This window comes from Capricornis sumatraensis, chromosome 7 (genome assembly GCF_032405125.1).
Source record: "Capricornis sumatraensis isolate serow.1 chromosome 7, serow.2, whole genome shotgun sequence".
Taxonomy (NCBI): Eukaryota; Metazoa; Chordata; class Mammalia; order Artiodactyla; family Bovidae; genus Capricornis; species Capricornis sumatraensis.
Genome location: NC_091075.1, coordinates 47,264,914 through 47,284,314, shown reverse-complemented (window position 1 = coordinate 47,284,314; position 19,401 = coordinate 47,264,914). Strand labels below are relative to the sequence as shown.

Genomic DNA, 19,401 nt, shown 5'->3' with positions numbered 1-19,401 from the left:
GGAAATGATAGGCTATAGTGACATCTATGCTGCCAGATTCTCCTACTTTTTTCAATTTTTTTATGAGCCAATTTTAAATAAATTCTCTCCTCTTAAAAAAACTGCTTATGGATGTCTAAAAGTCGTTGCCCATCAAGCATATATATCCTGTTAGAACTGTCTTTATTATTGGTCTGATAGAATATATTCATATTAAATTTAGAAGCTGAATTATCCTTAGAAAAGAAATAAAAAATCTGATTATAAGTATATAATTGTTTTATAATGCAGTAAAGTCTGAGTCACTAATAAAGAAGTCAACAAGAACAAATCAAGAAATCAAGCTTAGAATAAAGATTAAGACATTGACACTACCTACATATATATATATTAAAATCTCAAAAACACTGTTTTAAAAAATATAACTTCAGTCTTTGAAAAAATATTTGGGTAGAATTATAACCTATTTTTCCTCCTGAAAAAAGAACTGCTGGCTATGCATCATTCAGAAAGCTTTTAGAAATGATAATACAGATTTTTGAAAAATTCTAAACTGAGTGGAACAAAGTCCATATCAGGTTCTCTTTTCTGCCTTAGGATTATTCTTTGGTTCGTTTCATTTTGTCACATTCCAATGCCTTCAAACTTCAAACTGCCCAGGATCCTTCTCTGGTATAATAATGCTGGAAAAAATATTCTGAGGGTAAAAGAAAACTCTGCTTGGGTAAAAGAAAACTCTGCTTGGGTAAAAGAAAACTGCAGAGGATGAGATGGTTAGATAGCACTCGACTCAATGGACATGAATTGAGCAAACTCCAGGAGATAGTGGAGGAAAGATGAGCCTGGCGTGCTGCAGTCCATAGACTCACAAAGAGTCAGACACAACTCAGCAACTAAAAAACAACAAGGACTTGTGAATATAAACCCCACAAATCCACATCTGAATGTTGAATATTCAATAAATACTTGAAGCCAAGTATTAAAATAATAAAACAGAAATTATACAAACAGCTCTAGTTTTAAACAGTAGAGTGCTTTAGTTAAAAATAAACTGACCTTTATTTCTGAACAGAGGGTGCAACCAGATTTATTAGGAAAATATCTTCAAAAACTCACAATGACTTCACATTAAAATTAGTGTTTTCCAAAAGGTCTGTTATATATAGTAGGTCTATGAAATTCTCACCCGCTTAGGATCCTTCACAAAGTAACTTCCACTTGAACCTTGAGAGATTCTTTCTGGATAAACCTCAAACTCTATTGCTTGCTCCGCTTTCAATATAACATTGGCAAATTCTGGATCATCCAAAAATGTGTTCAACTCTGAAGAATCAACAATTATTACATTAAGAAAAACATTACTACAGAATGCAAAAAAGAAGAAAGACCAGCTATGAGAATAGCTGACAACATATGAGCTCACAACATGGACCTGTAATACTAGATTAGGTTACTAGTGTTAAGACATTTAGGCACAGAAAAATGTAGACTTCCCTCGTGGCTCAGATGGGAAAGAATCTACCTGTAATGTGGGAGACCTGAGTTCAATCCTTGGGATGGGAAGATCCCCTGGAGAAGAGAATGGCTACCCACTCCAGTATTCTGGCCAGGACAGAGGAGCCTGGAGGGCTACAGTCCATAGGGTCACAAAGAGCTGGACACGACTGAGCGACTAACACTTTCACTTTTTTTTTTCCATGGAGTATTTCAATGTCTTTTTTTTTTTCTTTTTTAACCCCATTTTAACTATCAAGTTAAGACACAAGGAAAACAATATTTGCTACGCTGAAAAAAATCACACAAATCCCTTGTGTTAACTTGAACTCCTCCCTCCCAGTGCTTTTGCTCTTCATCCAGCCTCAGCCTGCATTGCCAGTCATTCCTCAGATATATCATCACCACCTGCAACCACATCACACTTAGCATTTCAGTCATCTTCTATTTTCCTAGTTCACTGCCTCAGGCATCCTGAGTCCAAAAATTCTTCCATCCCACTAGGACCTTTAAAGCACTGATCTACCAAATACTGTTCAAGGGTCTTCACCTGCTTTGTGTCCCACCTTGGCTAGCATAAATTATGGTTAATCATCACTAAAATCACTCTCTTCTTCCCACTCCTCATCAGAGTTACCTGTAAAATCTCAATCCTGGTTAAATCCAGCTGTCTACTGACTATGCCTGTGCCTGGACAGCTGAACTTGCCAAACACAATGCCTGGTGTCTTCCCTTAAATGCCTGGTGTCTCCCCTTTAAAAAAAAAAACCACAAACCTCAGCTGGACTCTTCATGTTGTCTGGGGAGCATACTACATTCCTGTTAAAGACTGAATGCTTGTGTTCCACTGAAATACATTGAGGCCTTATTCCCCAATGTGATCATATATGGAGGGGGATTTGGGGGGAAGTAATTAGGCTTAGATGAGGCTACGAGGGTGGGGATCCCATGATAAGAGTTAGGCCATGTGAGGACCCAGGGACAAGGCTGCCATCTGCAAGCCAAGAAGTGAGCCCTTGCCAAGAACCTGATCATGCTGACACCCTGATTTTGGACTTCCCAGCCTCCAGAACTGAGGAATAACGTCTGTTGTTCAAAAGCCACGCAGGCTAGGGTATTTTGTCAAAACATCCTAAACTAGGACAAGTTCCCTGATACACAGACTCTCCCACTCTTCTGGACAACTATCTCATACCCTCTCCTCTCCTCATATTCCCAACAACTGTTTCATCTCAGCAGATCATCTAGTTTCCTATTTCAAGAAGAAAACAGAAGCAGGCAGGAAAAACGATCATCCGCCCTCAGCATCATATTTACCCCCTCACATTCTCTGCCTTCTGCTTATTACTGTACAGAAATGATCCAAAATCTAAGGTTGTCTCTTCCACTTTGAATACTAGACCTATCTCTCTGACTGTGTGCTTAGTTGCTCAGTTGTGCCCGACTTTGTGACCCCATGGACTGTAGCCTGCCAGGTTCCTCTGTCCACGAGGATTCTCCAGGCAGGAATACTGGAGTGGGTTGCCATGCCCTCCTTCAGGGGATCTTTCTGACCCAGCGATTGAACCCAGGTCTCCCACATTACAGGTGGATTCTTTACCATCTGACCCCTACCAGGGAAGTCCTACCCCAGGACATGTCTTCAGCAGTTCTTTCCTGAATCAGTATTTCCCTCGCTATTGGATCATTTCCACAAACACATAAAACTTGACCTCACTTCACTTGACTGCCAAGGTGCCATTTCTCCAGTTGTCCTTCCATTTCATCGGCTCCTCTTTTTCAGTCTCTTGTGGGCTCATTTTCACCTCCCTAGCAGCTTAACTTTGGAAAGCCCAGGTTCAGTTCATGGTCCTCTTCATTAGCACTGATGACTTCCAGATTCATATATCAAGCCTGGACTTCTGCCCCGAACCCCAGACTACTTACTATACTCAGCTTCTCCACTTGTATGTTTAGCAGACAGCACAAACTTTACTGCCTCAAACTCAATTCATTTTCTCTCGACTGCCTCACTCCCAGTATTCCCTGTATTACTGGCAATTCCAAATCTTCTAGGTGCTCTTGCGAAAAACTTTGAATCATCCAAGACCTCACTCTCACCCTCCACATCCAATCCATCAGCATGTTGTATAACTCCACCTTAAATGAACATCCAGAATCTAACCACTTCTTACAATCTCCATTCCTTCCATGTGATTCAAATCACTATCAACTCTAGCCTAGATTGTCGCAAGAGTCTCTTAATGGGTCTCCTCTCTATACTCAACAGGGAAGCTATAGAATCCTTCTAAAACCTAAGTCAGTTAATTGCCTGATGGTCTACTGGTGAGGACCCAGCACTTTCACTCATGGGGCAGCCCAGTGATTCTCCATCTCATTCAAAAGAAAAAAAATCTAAGTTCTAATATTGGCCCCCAAGACTCTATACAATATCCCCTAACCTCCACTTTATTTATCGGCTTAGCACTTATCACCTAACTTATCATATAACTTAGCTATTTTGTGAGCTCCAAGAAGACAAGTATTTCTTTCACTGCTACATACCCAACTTTTTATAGTTCCTGGAACATAAGAGGCACTCAATATATATTTGCAGAATTAATAATTAATCTTTTAAAATGGTAGACAAGTTAAATACATTTTTCTTTGAAAGGCATATAAATGTTATTACATGTAAATCTCACGAAAATTCAAACTATAAACTTTCCTTAATTTAAAACTTGCCTTAATTCAGACATAGAACTATTATTTACTAATTTTTAAAAGCTTATGCTGAGAAAGATACTGCAAAAAGGGCCCTTGGGCATATTTAACCTACTTAAAACAATAAATAATCCAAGTATTTAGTCATGTTCATAAAATTGATACACTATTTTCAGATCTAGTCCATGAAAATTCTTAAGAATGAAGGGAGAGGAGGTGGTCCTAAGATAGCAGAGGAAGAGGACGGGGAGACCACTTTCTCTCCCACAAATTCATCAAAAGAACATTTGAACGCTGAGAAAATTCCACAAAACAACTTCTGAATGCCAGCAAAGGACATCAGGCACCCAAAAAAGCAGCCCATTGTCTTCAAAAGGAGATAGAGAAGTCTTGAGGCTACTGTAAAAATAAGACTGAAAACCAGAACCAGGAGGCTTAAGTCCAAATCCTGAGAACACCAGAGAACTCCTGACTCCAGGGAACATTAATTGACAGGAGCTCATCAAACGCCTCCATACCTACACTGAAACCAAGCACCACCCAAGGGCCAACAAGTTCCAGAGGAAGACATACCATACAAATTCTTCAGCAACACAGGAACATAGCCCTGAGCTTCGATATACAGGCTGCCCAAAGTCACTCCAAACCCACTGACATCTCATAACTCATTACTGGACACTTCATTGCACTCCAGAGAGAAGAAATGCAGCTCCACCCACCAGAACACCAACACAAGCTTCCCTAACCAGGAAACCTTGACAAGCCACCCATCCAACCTCACCCACAGCGAGGAAACTCCACAATAAAGAAAACTCTACAAACTGCCAGAATATGGAAAGGCCACCCCAAACACAGCAATATAAACAACATGAAGAGGCAGAGAAATACCCAACAGGTAAAGGGACAGGATAAATGCCCACCAAACCAAACAAAAGAGGAGGAGATAGGTAATCTACCTGATAAAGAATTCCAAATAATGATAGTGAAAATGATCCAAAATCTTGAAAACAAAATGGAGTTATAGACAAATAGCCTAGAGACAAGGATTGAGAAGATGCAAGAAAGGTTTAACAAGGACCTAGAAGAAATAAAAAAGAGTCAATATATAATGAATAATGCAATGAAAGTGAAAGTGAAAGTGAAGTCGCTCAGTTGTGTCCAACTCTTTGCGACCCCCTGGACTGTAGTGCTCCAGGCTCCTTCGTCCATGGGATTCTCCAGGCAAGAATACTGGAGTGGGTTGCCATTTCCTTCTCCAGGGGATCTTCCTGACCCAGGGATCGAACCCAGGTCTCCCGCATTGCAGGCAGACGCTTTAACCTCTGAGCCATCAGGGCATGAGATCAAAAACACTCTGGAGGGCAACAACAGTAGAATACTGAGGCAGAGGATAAGATCAGTGAGGTGGAAGATAGAATGGTGGAAATAAATGAAGCAGGGAGGAAAAAAGAAAAAAGAATTAAAAGAAATGAGGACAAACAATCTCAGAGACCTCTGGGACAATGTTAAACGCCCCAACATTCGAATCATAGGAGTCCCAGAAGAAGAAGACAAAAAGAAAGACCATGAGAAAATACTTGAGGAGATAATAGCTGAAAACTTCCCTAAAATGGGAAAGGAAACAATCACCCAAGTCCAAGAAACCCAGAGAGTCCCAAACAGAATAAACCCAAGGCAAAACACCCCAAGACACATATTAATCAAATCAATGAAGATCAAACACAAAGAACAAATATTAAAAGCAGCAAGGGAAAAACAACAAATAACACACAAGGGGATTCCCATAAGGATAACAACTGATCTTTCAATAGAAACTCTTCAGGCCAGGAGGGAATGGCAGGACATACTTAAAAGTGATGAAAGAAAATAACCTACAGCCCAGATTACTGTACCCAGCAAGATCTCATTCATATTTGAATGAGAAATCAAAAGCTTTAGAGACAAGCAAAAGCTGAGAGAATTCAGCACCATCAAACCAGCTCTCCAACAAATGCTAAAGGATCTTCTCTAGACAGGAGACACAAAAAGGGCGTATAAACCCGAACCCAAAACAATAAAATAAATGGCAATGGGATCATACTTATAAATAATTACCTTAAATGCCAACAAAGGTCCATCTAGTCAAGGCTATGGTTTTTCCAGTGGTCATGTATGGATGTGAGAGTTGGATTGTGAAGAAGGCTGAGCACCGGAGAATTGATGCTTTTGAACTGTGGTGTTGGAGAAGACTCTTGAGAGTCCCTTGGACTGCAAGGAGATCCAACCAGTCCATTCTAAAGGAGATCAGCCCTGGGTGTTCTTTGGAAGGAATGATGCTAAAGCTGAAACTCCAGTACTTTGGCCACCTCATGTGAAGAGGTGACTCATTGGAAAAGACTCTGATGCTGGGAGGGATTGGGGGCAGGAGAAGAAGGGGACGACAGAGGATGAGATGGCTGGATGGCATCACCGACTCGATGGACGTGAGTTTGAGTGAGCTCTGGGAGTTGGTGATGGACAGGGAGGCCTGGTGTGCTGCAATTCATGGGGTCGCAGAGTCGGACACAACTGAGTGACTGAACTGAACTGAACTGAAATAGGTTGAATGCCCCAACCAAAAGACAAAGACTGGCTGAATGGATACAAAAACAAGACCCCTATATATGTTGTCTACAAGAAACCCACCTCAAAACAGGGGACACATACAGACTGAAAGTGAAGGGCTGGAAAAAGATAATCCATGCAAATAGAAACCAAAAGAAAGCAGGAGTAGCACTACTCATATCAGATAAAATAGACTTTAAAACAAAGGCTGTGAAAAGAGACAAAGAAGGACACTACATAATGATCAAAGAATCAATCCAAGAAGAAGATATAACAATTATAAATATATATGCACCCAACACAGGAGTACTGCAATATGTAAGACAAATGCTAACAAGTATGAAAGGGGAAATTAACAATAACACAATAATAGTGGGAGACTTTAATACCCCACTCACACCTATGGATATATCAACTAAACAGAAAATTAACAAGGAAACACGAACTTTAAATGATACAATAGACCAGTTAGACCTAATTGATATCTATAGGACATTTCACTGCAAAACAATGAATTTCACCTTTTTCTCAAGTGCACATGGAAACTTCTCCAGGATAGATCACATCCTGGGCCATAAATCTAGCCTTGGTAAATTCAAAAAAATTGAAATTATTCCAAGCATCTTTTCTGACCACAATGCAGTAAGATTAGATCTCAATTACAGCAGAAAAACTATTAAAAATTCCAACATATGGAGGCTGAACAACATGCTGCTGAATAACCAACAAATCACATTAAGAAATCAAAAAAGAAAGCAAAATATGCATAGAAACGAATGAAAATGAAAACACAACAACTGAAAACCTGTGGGACACTGTAAAAACAGTGCTATGGGGAAGGTTCATAGCAATACAGGCATACCTCAAGAAACAAGAAAAAAGTCAAATAAATAACCTAACTCTACATCTAAAGCAACTAAAAAGGAAGAAATGAAGAACCCCAGGGTTAGTAAAAGGAAAGAAATCTTTATTAGGGCAGAAATAAATGCAAAAGAAACAAAAGAGACCATAGCAAAAATCAACAAAGCCAAAAGCTGGTTCTTTGAGAGGATAAATAAAATTGACAAACCATTAGCCAGACTCATCAAGAAACAAAGGGAGAAAAATCAAATCAATGAAATTAGAAATGAAAATGGAGAGATCACAACAGACAACACAGAAATACAAAGGATCATAACAGACTACCATCAGCAATTATATGCCAATAAAATGGACACCTTGGAAGAAATGGACAAATTCTCAGAAAAGTACAACTTTCCAAAACTGAACCAGGAAGAAATAGAAAATCTTAACAGACCCATCACAAGCACGGAAATTGAAACTGTAATCAGAAATCTTCCAGCAAACAAAAGCCCAGGTCCAGACGGCTTCACAGCTGAATTCTACCAAAAATTTAGAGAAGAGCTAACACCTATCCTACTCAAACTCTTCCAGAAAATTGCAGAGGAAGGTAAACTTCCAAACTCATTCTATGATACCAAAACCTGACAAAGATGCCACAAAAAAAGAAAACTACAGGGCAATATCACTGATGAACATAGGTGCAAAAATCCTTAACAAAATTCTAGCAATCAGAATCCAACAACACATTAAAAAGATGATACATCATCACCAAGTGGGCTTTATCCCAGAAATGAAAAGATTCTTCAGTATCTTCAAATAAATCAATGTAATTCATCACATTAACAAATTGAAAAATAAAAGCCATATGATTATCTCAATAGATGCAGAGAAAGCCTTTGACAAAATTCAACATCCATTTATGATAAAAACCCTTCAGAAAGCAGGAATAGAAGGAACATACCTCAACATAATTAAAGCTATATATGACAAACCCACAGCAAACATTATCTTCAATGGTGAAAAATTGAAAGCATTTCCCCTAAAGTCAGGAACAAGACAAGGGTGCCCACTTTCACCACTACTACTCAACATAGTTTTGGAAGTTTTGGCCACAACAATCAGAGCAGAAAAAGAAATAAAAGGAATCCAAATTGGAAAAGAAGAAGTAAAACTCTCACTGTTTGCAGATGACATGATCCTCTACATAGAAAACCCTAAAGACTCCACCAGAAAATTACTAGAGCTAATCAGTGAATATAGGAAAGTTGCAGGATGTAAAATCAACACACAGAAATTCCTTGCATTCCTATACACTAACAATGAGAAAATAGAAAGAGAAATTAAGGAAACAATTCCATTCACCATTGCAACGAAAAGAATAAAATACTTAGGAATATATTACCTAAAGAAACTAAAGACCTATATAAAGAAAACTATAAAACACTGGTGAAAGAATCAAAGAGGACACTAATAAATGGAGGAATATACTGTGTTCATGGATCAGAAGAATCAATATAGTGAAAACGAGTATACTACGCAAAGCAATCTATAGATTCAATGCAATCCCTATCAAGCTACCAGCCATATTTTTCACAGAACTAGAACAAATAATTTCAAGATTTGTATGGAAATACAAAAAACCTCGAATAGCCAAAGCAATCTTAAGAAAGAAAAATGGAACTGGAGGAATCAACCTGCCTGACTTCAGGCTCTACTACAAAGCCAAAGTCATCCAGACAGTATGGTGCTGGCACAAAGACAGAAACATAGATCAATGGAACAAAATAGAAAGCCCAGAGATAAATCCACACACCTATGGACACCTTATCTTCGACAGAGGAGGCAAGAATATACAATGGAGAAAAGACAATCTCTTTAACAAGCGGTGCTGGGAAAACCGGTCAATCACTTGGAAAAGAATGAAACTAGATCACTTTCTAACACCATATACAAAAATAAACTCAAAATGGATTAAAGATCTAAATGTAAGGCCAGAAACTATAAAACTCCTAGAGGAGAACATAGGCAAAACACTCTCCGACATAAATCACAGCAAGATCCTCTATGACCCACCTCCCAGAAAACTGGAAATAAAAGCAAAAACAAACAAATGGGACCTAATTAAAAGCTTCTGCACAACAAAGGAAACTATAAGCAAGGTGAAAAGGCAGCCTTCAGAATGGGAGAAAATAGTAGCAAATGAAGCAACTGACAAACAACTAATCTCAAAAATATACAAGCAACTCCTGCAGCTCAATTCCAGAAAAATAAATGACCCAATCAAAAAATGGGCCAAAGAACAGACATTTCTCCAAAGAAGACATACGGATGGCTAACAAACACATGAGAAGATACTCAACATCACTCCTCATCAGAGAAACGCAAATCAAAACCACAATGAGGTACCATTTCACACCAGTCTGAATGGCTGCAATCCGAAAGTCTACAAGCAATAAATGCTGGAGAGGGTGTGGAAAAAAGGGAACCCTCTTACACTGTTGGTGGGAATGCAAACTAGTACAGCCACTATGGAGAACAGTGTGGAGATTCCTTAAAAATCCGGAAATAGAACTGCCATATGACCCAGCAATCCCACTTCTGGGCATACACACTGAGGAAACCAGAATTGAAAGAGACACGTGTACACCAAGGTTCATCTCAGCACTGTTTATAATAGCCAGGACATAGAAGCAACCTAGATGTCCATTAGCAGACAAATGGATAAGAAAGCTGTGGTACATACACATAATAGAGTATTACTCAGCCATTAAAAAGAATGCATTTGAATCAGTTCTAATGAGATGGATGAAACTGGAGCCTATTATACAGAGTGAAGTAAGCCAGTAAGAAAAACACCAATACAGTATACTAACGCATATACATGGACTTTAGAAAAGATGGTAACGATAACCCTGTATGCAAGACAGCAAAAGAGACACAGTTGTATAGAACAGTCTTTTGGACTCTGTGGGAGAGGGAGAGGGTGGGATGATTTGGGAGAATGGCATTGAAACATGTAAATTATCATACGTGAAATGAATCACCAGTCCAGATTCAATGCATGATACAGGATGCTCGGGGCTGGTGCACTGGGATGACCCAGAGGGATGGTATGGGGAGGGAAGTGGGAGGGGGGTTCAGGATGGGGAACACATGTACACCCACGGCAGATTCAAGTCAACGTATGGCAAAACGAATACAATATTGTAAAGTAATTAGCCTCCAATTAAAATAAATAAATGTATATTTAAAAAAAAAGAATGAAGGGAGAGACTTTGTCTTTCTCATTCACTGTGTGCCCTAGCACCTGGAAGAAGCATCAGCATTTAGTGGGTTCTTAATAAACACTTAAATGAATAAATTATTACTTATATGGCAGAATATGCTAGTAAGTACTACATTAATCAAATGATACTTCTTCTAGGTAACAAGAAATAAGTCACAAAGTTATTTATCTCAACTTTGTTCCCAGTACTGGTATATTTTCTATAATACATCTCCAGTAGGTGGTCTCTGGGCCAATGTTTAAACACTTCCAAAGAGAGAGACTCATTTTTTTGTTGTTGTTGATACTTTTTGTGTTTTTTTTTTTAATAAATATAAAACTTTTCTTTTTCAGAAACACGGCTCCTTGTAGCTTCACCCAATGTCCTAGACTCGCCACCTGGAGCAAAACAAAAGTCTACTTACTCCTCTCTTCCCAGGGAGAGGCCTTCACATAGCTGCAGACCATGTCATGCTCCCCTAAGATTCCTCTATTCTCTGCCTCCTTCCACATGGAAGTGTTCTCAGGTTTTTCAGCATCCGAGTTGCCCTCTGGCTTCATGCTTCAGTTTTCCAATGTGCCTTTTAAAAATATGGTCTCCAGAATCAAGCAACCCATTGCAGAGAACAGAGACAGCTCTCAGTCTTGACACTATACCAAAATAAGAAGTACTCTAGTATTACAATCGTTGTTTAGGAGTCCTGTCATACTAATTCACGTTGAACTGGCTAAACTCTTGGACCACTTTTGGTCTCTCCCATCCTGTACTAAAGCAGTTCTTTTGGAAACTATGTGCAGACTTTGACATTACTGTTACATGTTTCAGATTGCTTTATGGGTTAAGCTTTATGAGTTCATCATAGAACCTGCCTTTGTTACTCTCATGGAGTCCAGGATCATACTCTGGACACTTAATAATTCAGCTTCAACCCAAACCTGAACCATTCCTATACAGTCAGCCAGCAGGTTTTCAATCCCTTTCTCTTTAGCTTGTCCCTTCACTGAGCAATTCTTTTCGATAAACGAGACTATCTCCCTACATGAAAACTGGTGTTCTTTGAAGATGGTCTGGATATACCATCACAGTCCAGAAAGGCACTTGGAAGACAAATGGTCCTGTCTAATTACTACCAGAAAAGAAAAAAAAGCAACACGAATACATATCAACTCTTCTAAAAATCAAAGTAATTATTTTTCAGTAGATTTTTCTGATTCATAATTCACAATTACATCCTACAACTTTCATTTTAGTTACTTAAATGTATATTTAGCCATGAGTTTAACTTGGAGAATACACTCTAAGTTATACCACTTCAAGAATGGATATTTGGTTTGAAGGTTTACTGTCATTGGTTTGATTGTTAATAGCTGAGGAGCTTAAATAGCTATATTTTCTTTAGCAGAAATTATTTTATTTTATTATTTTTAATTTTTATTTTTACTTTATTTTACTTTACAATACTGTATTGGTTTTGACATACATTGACCTGAATCCACCACGGGTGTACATGTGATATTTTCTTTAAATTTTGTTCAGTTAATATTACTTTTACTCCTTCTAAGGAATAAACTGTGAAACTTTGTCTCTGTACTAGAAAATATTCAGATTTTCTGAGGAGACTGTCAGTCCTACCTCTGTATACTCCCATTGGGACTGACCTTAGTTGCCTTCCTTCCAGTCAAGCTCCAGTCCTATTCAAATTCCTCACTTTTCACAAGGCATCCAGCCCACTCTCTGAACTTTTGTCCATGCTGTTCTGATGTACATGGCAAGTTTCTTTCCTATGGCTAATTTTTATCCATCTTTCAGCTCCATCTGACCACTTGTAATGCTGTAACAAAATGATCTTGGTCCCAGGAAGGCAGAAATCTTTGTTCTGTTCTGTGATATATGCCAAGTGCTTAAACCTGTGCCTGACACATGGCAGACCTTCAATAATGTGAGAAATACTTATCAACAAACCCTCAACCACACTTAAGGGCTACAGTTGATCCTCTGGAAAGTAGAAATGAAAATGGATTTAGAGAACCCATTGTATAACCTGTTAACAATTACTTTTATATAAGTATGCATAGCAACTTATCAAGTTCTCATATTAAATAAGTAAATCAAGATGAACTCTTCTTCACCTAAGGGCTGGGAATATATCTTACCCACTGGCCAGAATATCTTCTAACATGTAAAGTAGCTGGTTCACAAGTTTGATGATCCAAACTAAACTGGAACCCTCGGGGGTGCCAGTGCTATTCAAGCCTCAAACTAGACACCATTTCCTCTGCTAAGTCTTCCCTGGCCCCTATATCCAAGGTAGGGCTCCAAGGAACTGTCAGCTTTCCCCATGATGCACATATATCCTGTTAGAACTGTCTGTTTTAATTGACTGTTTCCTCCATTAAGTTATAAGGTTACATGAGGACAGGGCTGGCGACTGGACATCCATTTGGTATCTGGTTACCACTGTTTCCCTAAGAGCTGGATTTCCACTGGTGCCCAAGGCACTGAAACATTTGCTGACTGACTGATGGATTTCTGCAACAAGTGCATTCTAATTAGTGGTTTGAGGAAAACTCTCCCACACACTGATGCTCCCTACTTTTCAGAAGCTCAGTTTTAGAAGATTGTCAAGACCCATGAGATTATCTGTTCTTCTAATACCTTCCTCTAAATTAAGCCAGACTATCAGCATCTTGAATCTAGATCCAGCAATACTGATAACATCACCCACTAGAATTACTTCCACTGAAATGAACTTCAGGGAAGTTGTATGAAACACTCATAAAAGTCATCACTTTTATTACCAAGATATTACTTAGCATATAGTCTCTTCTGCAAGAGAATACCTAACAGTTTATTCTTTGCCGGTTTGGTTTTGTTTCAGATAACTAGTCTGTTTTAACTTGATGAGCATAGTGATTGTGTTTCTCTCAAGCTGCTAGGTCAGTAATCTTAAAAATCAAATTCATGCACTGCCTGCAACAAGTGTGTGATGTTAGTTTTGTGCAGTCTTGTTCTGGCCTCCATCTTATTTATTTCATTACTCTTATTTCCCATTCTCATAATTCTTCCTTATTTTTAAATGACTTTATTTTGTTCAAACATTTATAAAGCCACGATGAATCATTAAATGGCTTATAAACACACACTTTCTTTTACTTTGGTAGCTTGTAAATTCTAACACCATTCTCTAATCACTAGGCTCTCCAACAAAAACTGATAAGTGCTTTTGGTTTATATTAACTGGAACCTTCAATTCACCTCTGTGCTTCTTTAAAATGAGAATTTTTTAAAAAGTGCTCATATCATAGGGTTGATTATAAATTAATATATATGAAACACATGGACTATGCCCTGCACGTATTGTTTTGTGGGTATTAACTATTATTATCTTTACTACTCTCTGACTCATTGATTAAAATGACAACTAGCAAAAGGAATACCACTAATTCTCCTACTTTGACACTGATCCAACAATCCAATGTTTACGCTGGTTCTAGACTTTGCCACACGCCTTGTTCAAGTAAAGATAACAGAGCTAGGCCATTCTTCCACTGGTTAAAGTACATAAAGCTCCCATTTACATACACAGAATAGTTAAGCTTGATAAATGATGCTAATATCAATCTAAAGATAAGAATATCTTGGAACTAGAGAGATGGCTTCATGGAAATTGGATGGTAAAGGACAAAGGAAGTTAATGAATTCAAAAAATGACTTAATTATCTAGTTTAATTAATCAAACTTTTTAGGAGAATGGTTTGAAATTTTAAAAATAGCTTTTGTAGTTCGAAACTATTTTAAAATCCATTAAAAATAAGACCTTGGTAATAAGTAAATAAAGGTAACAATTATTTTATAACAGTTGGGGATCTATAGGAAAATGCAGGATATGAAAGAACTAGGTTCAGTCTGGCTTTTCCACTTTTTGGGCCTTGATTTTGGCTTACAGCTGAAGTTTCTATCAACTACTAGTCATGCAGTTTTCATTCATTTTCCATGCTCATATCCAGGATGACAACCCAACTAACTTGCTGCGCTATTGTAAGAATTAATGAAATATTTTTTTAAAAAGTGATAGTTGCTCAGTCATGTCCAACTCTTTGCAACCCCACAGACTGTAGTCCGCCAGGCTCCTCTGTCCATGGAATTCTCCAGGCAAGAATACTGGAGTGGGTAGCCATTCCCTTTTCCAGGGGATCTTCCTGACCCACGGATCGAAACCAGGTCTCCTGCACTGCAGGCAGATTCTTTACCATCTGAGCCACCACGCTTGAAGATGGTAAGAAGAAGCCTTGAAGATCTTAGAAAACCATCAATTGAGATATAAATGTTATTGCCATTTAAAAAGGTTAAGATTCTCTTTAACAATCCATTTGTATTCCAATATTACACTCTATCCTCACTTTTACTTTTTCTAGCTTTAATATCAGAAGGCAATGGCACCCTACTCTTGCCTGGAAAATCCCACAGACAGAGGAGCCTGGTAGGCTGGAGTCCATGGGGTTGCTAAGAGTCGGACACAACTGAGTGACTTCACTTTCACTCTTTACTTTCATGCATTGGAGAAGGAAATGGCAACCCACTCCAGTGTTCTTGCTTGGAGAATCCCAGGGGGAGCCTGATGGGCTGCCGTCTATGGGGTCGCACAGAGTTGGACACGACTGAAGCGACTTAGCAGCAGCAGCAGCTTTAATATCACTTGTTTGCAAAATCTTACCTTCACAGAATAAATGCATTTTCAAGGTTCTTTTAAAATTTAGCTACACAGGTAACTTTGGGTAGAAAAAGGCAAGTTTGCCACACAAACCTCAGTGACTTCACAGACAGGTTTCTAGGTATTATATACCATTATAATCAATGCAGCTGGGTGAATGTGGATCCATTTGTGATCTGGTTCCAAATCCATGTTTGATTGTTCTGTTAAATGTTGTACTGTCGATGCATCCAAAAGTTAACATTATAATGGTAGCTGGCTGAACTGTTGGAGAAGGCAATGGCACCCCACTCTACTCTTGCCTGGAAAATTCCATGGACAGAGGAGCCTGGTGGGCTGCAGTCCATGGGGTCACTAAGAGTCGGACACAACTGAGTGACTTCACTTTCACTTTTCACTTTCATGCATTGGAGAAGGAAATGGCAACCCACTCCAGTGTTCTTGCCTGGAGAATCCCAGGGACCAGGGAGCCCGGTGGGCTGCCGACTATGGGGTCGCACAGAATCGGACACGACTGAAGCGACTTAGCAGCAGCAGCAGCAACAGCTGACCTGTAAGTCAGACCAGTTAAAGCTTTCGTCATTAAAGTCTGCTTCCCTTGGGCCTCTTTGATTCATTCACTCTACCATTTGACGGTAACTACAACTAGAGTAACCTACTCTATCAAGCGGAGAAGCCCCATTAGTGAACCAGTAGCAGAAAATGTAAAATCTAACTACTCCACAAACACTTCAGCAGCGTAATGCAAACTACATTTTCTGTGCCTTTTCTTTAAGCTGTCATGTGCAGAGCGATATTCCAGGTAGAATGCAAACATTACCTCATTTAAACCATCCTTACCACCACGGAGCAAGTGTTAGCAGGATCATTTTACAAAACAAGCCTGTCCCAGTGCTACCTAGGACCTTACAAGTCTATTTTTTAAATTAGCCTAATTCAACCCATCTCTGCCAAAAAGTTCCATTTAGCAACAAATACCCATGCCTGCAGCTTCGTGCCTAAATTTTACTACCTTTCAACATTTCAATAACCCTCTCTTTCATGAGGCTGTCTGCTTAATAGTGAAAAAGGTTTTTCCTTTTTCTGTACAAAAATTAAAAAGTCTCGAGAAAGAAAACTTTGCAAGAGAGAAAGCAGGTACAGAAGTTCAACTGCTTCTGCCCCCTCTGGCTAATGTCACAATAACAATATTTTTAAAGTTTTTGAAACGTGTCCCAGTGGCAACCGGATATTCTTGCTATCTCTTGACTGTCATCCACCTTGCAAATTCACAAACTTTCTTGGTAGTTCAGGGTTCTTAAGCCAAAACTTTAAAGCCAAACTTGAGCAAACAACTTAGGTCATTTTAGTGTTAAGATTTCCTGTCTGATTCCAAAAGTTTAGGATCACTCTTGGGGGCGGCCCCAGGGATCGGAGTTTAATGACAACCTCCTGCGTCAGGAGCAGCAGCCTATATACTGCCCCTGGAGAAGGTGCGAGTAGACGGGGGAGCGGGGATGGGGGACAAAAAGGCGAGGTGACCAAGGTGTGAGAGACAGCTGAACCCTCGGCCGGTGCTCAGGACGAGGTGCCTGGCGAACAGCTTTTCCTACCAGGCATGGGCTAGCGGGCGCGCGAGAGAGAAGCCGGGGGCAGCGACCCGAGGAGGGGCTTGAATGCTGAGCGCGGCGGAGAGGGGCACTCTGGCAGCGCGCGGGAGTGGGGAAGAGCCGGGTCGCACCTGAACCCACGGGGCGATTCCGGTCCAGATTGGTGGGCGAGCTCCGCTGGCGCCCCAAGCCCGGGGAGGAGGAGAAAGACGCATCCCGGGGCAGAAGCGGCAGTTCCCGGTCGCTGGCCTGGCTAGGGGAGGCCGCACCTTCCTCCCCGGCAGCCGTCTCCAGCCTCACGGCGCCCCCCGGAGCGACCTTCCGCCGCTGGGCCCAGGCGATCCGCGGCAGCAGAGGCTCCCGCTCCTCGTCCTCCTCGTCCTCCTCCAGGCTCCCGCTGCCGGCGGACTCTGGCCTCCCGGGCTCGGAGGCCTCCGCCATGGCCTCCCTCTGTGCCTTCCGCGCTGAGACCGACTCAGAGAGGCGAGGCGTTCGGGTCTGGTCTCGGCATCGCGGGGAACCGAAGCCTCTGGGTCAGACCGAAGAAACCTAGCCAGTGCACTGTCCAGCTCGGCGCCCGCCAGGCGGCTGCCCCGCCCGCCCGCCGAGCCCCACCTCGCGCCTCCCCCGCGCCTGCGCGGAAGTGCGGGGGCGTTGTGCGGGGGCCCGGCCGCCACCTGTCTTCCGAAACTGGGGAAGACGCCCTGCGGGTCTAAAGTTACTTCTTGTGGAGCGCAGGGGTGGATGTTAATCTACCTTTGCAGAGGTGCCCCTCTCTAACCCAAATCGGCCTCTCCCTCCCCTGCAGAATTCTCTCATGTTTCCCACAATGTATACCTGTGTATTTATTTCTTTGTATGACTAACATATGTTTCCCCCACTTAGAAGTCCGGGAGAGCCAGGGCTTCGTCATTTTCCCCAAACATTCTTGATATTGTAGTTTGCATTTTCTCTTTTTAAACACTGGTTAATCTAGCTAGAAGTTTATATAAATTTTTAGTTTTTTCAAAAAGCCATCTATGGGTCCATTGATTATCTGTTCTCTAGTTCATTGACTTTTTAATAATTTTCTTCCTTTTTCTTTTTTAAATATATGTACCTTGTTTGGGTTTTGCTTGGTTTCTTAATTTGTAAGTTTACCAAATTTGTAAGTCTACCAAATTTGGGGAAATCTCAGCCATTATTTTTTCAAAAAATTTTCTACTCCACTCTCTTCCCTTTCTGTGATTCCTATTACAGGTACCTTAAGCTCTTCAATATCGTCTTAAAGATTAGTATAGCGCTGTCCATTTTTTTCAATAGTTTCTATCTCTGTTTTTCAGCTGGAATAATTTCTCTTAATCTGTTTTTGTTTGCCAGTCCTTCAGCCATTTCTAATTAGCTGCTAGACCCACCCAGTGAATTTTTTATTTCAAAATTTGTACTTTTCAGTTCTAGAATTTCCATTCCCCTCTTCTCTTTTTAGAGTTTCTGTATCTCTGATGAGATATAGTTTCTGTATAGCTGAGTTTTTCTGCTAACTCGTTATTATGACCATATACTTTTTCATGTCCTTGTATGGTGTATCAGTTCAGTTCAGTTCAGTTGCTCAGTCGTCTCTGACTCTTTGCAATCCCATGGACTGCAGCACACCAGGCTTCCCTGTCCATCACCAACTCCTAGAGCTTGTTCAAACTCATGTCCATTGAGTTGGTGATGCCATCCAACCATTTTTCCCTCTATTGTCCCCTTCTCCTCCTGCCTAATGTATAATAACTGTTTAAAACTCTTTGCTAGCCACTATGGAGAACAATATAGAGATTCCTTAAGAAACTAAAAATAGAGTTTCAGTATGATCTAGCAATCCCAATCCTGGGCATGTATCCACAGAACACTCTAATTCAAAAAGATACATGGACCCCAATGTTCACAGCAGCACTATTGACAATAGCCAAAACATGAAAGCAACCTAAATGTCCACTGACAGATGAAACGGTTAAAGAAGATACACACACACACACACACACACACACACACACACACACACACGCACAGAGTGGAGAATTACTCAGCCATAAAAAAGAATGAAATAATGCCATTTACAGCAACACAGATGGACCTAGAATTTATCATCCTAGGTGGAGTAAGTCAGACAGAGAAAGAGAAATATATATCATTTATATGTGGAATCAAAAAAATGATACAAAGAACTTATTTATTAAATAGAAATAGACTAGCAGAAATAGTAAACAAG

General features: G+C 40.2%; 1 protein-coding gene across 2 annotated transcripts in view; it reads right to left on the bottom strand.

The window, feature by feature from the left end:
• Positions 1–17,702, bottom strand: part of PI4K2B (phosphatidylinositol 4-kinase type 2 beta) — a 36,144-nt gene extending 18,442 nt beyond the window's left edge. Inside the window, exons 1-3 of one of the 2 annotated variants that reach the window (XM_068975149.1) lie at positions 17,306–17,702; positions 7,149–7,174; positions 1,166–1,300 (exon numbers count right to left, since the gene is read on the bottom strand). In XM_068975149.1, coding sequence (XP_068831250.1) covers positions 1,166–1,300; positions 7,149–7,174; positions 17,306–17,609 — 465 coding nt within the window. In that variant the 5' untranslated portion in view covers positions 17,610–17,702. Of the gene's footprint in view, positions 1–1,165; positions 1,303–7,148; positions 7,175–17,299 lie in introns of both variants that reach the window. The other variant, XM_068975148.1, reaches the window with a different exon arrangement.
• Between the last annotated feature and the right edge of the window lie 1,699 nt (positions 17,703–19,401).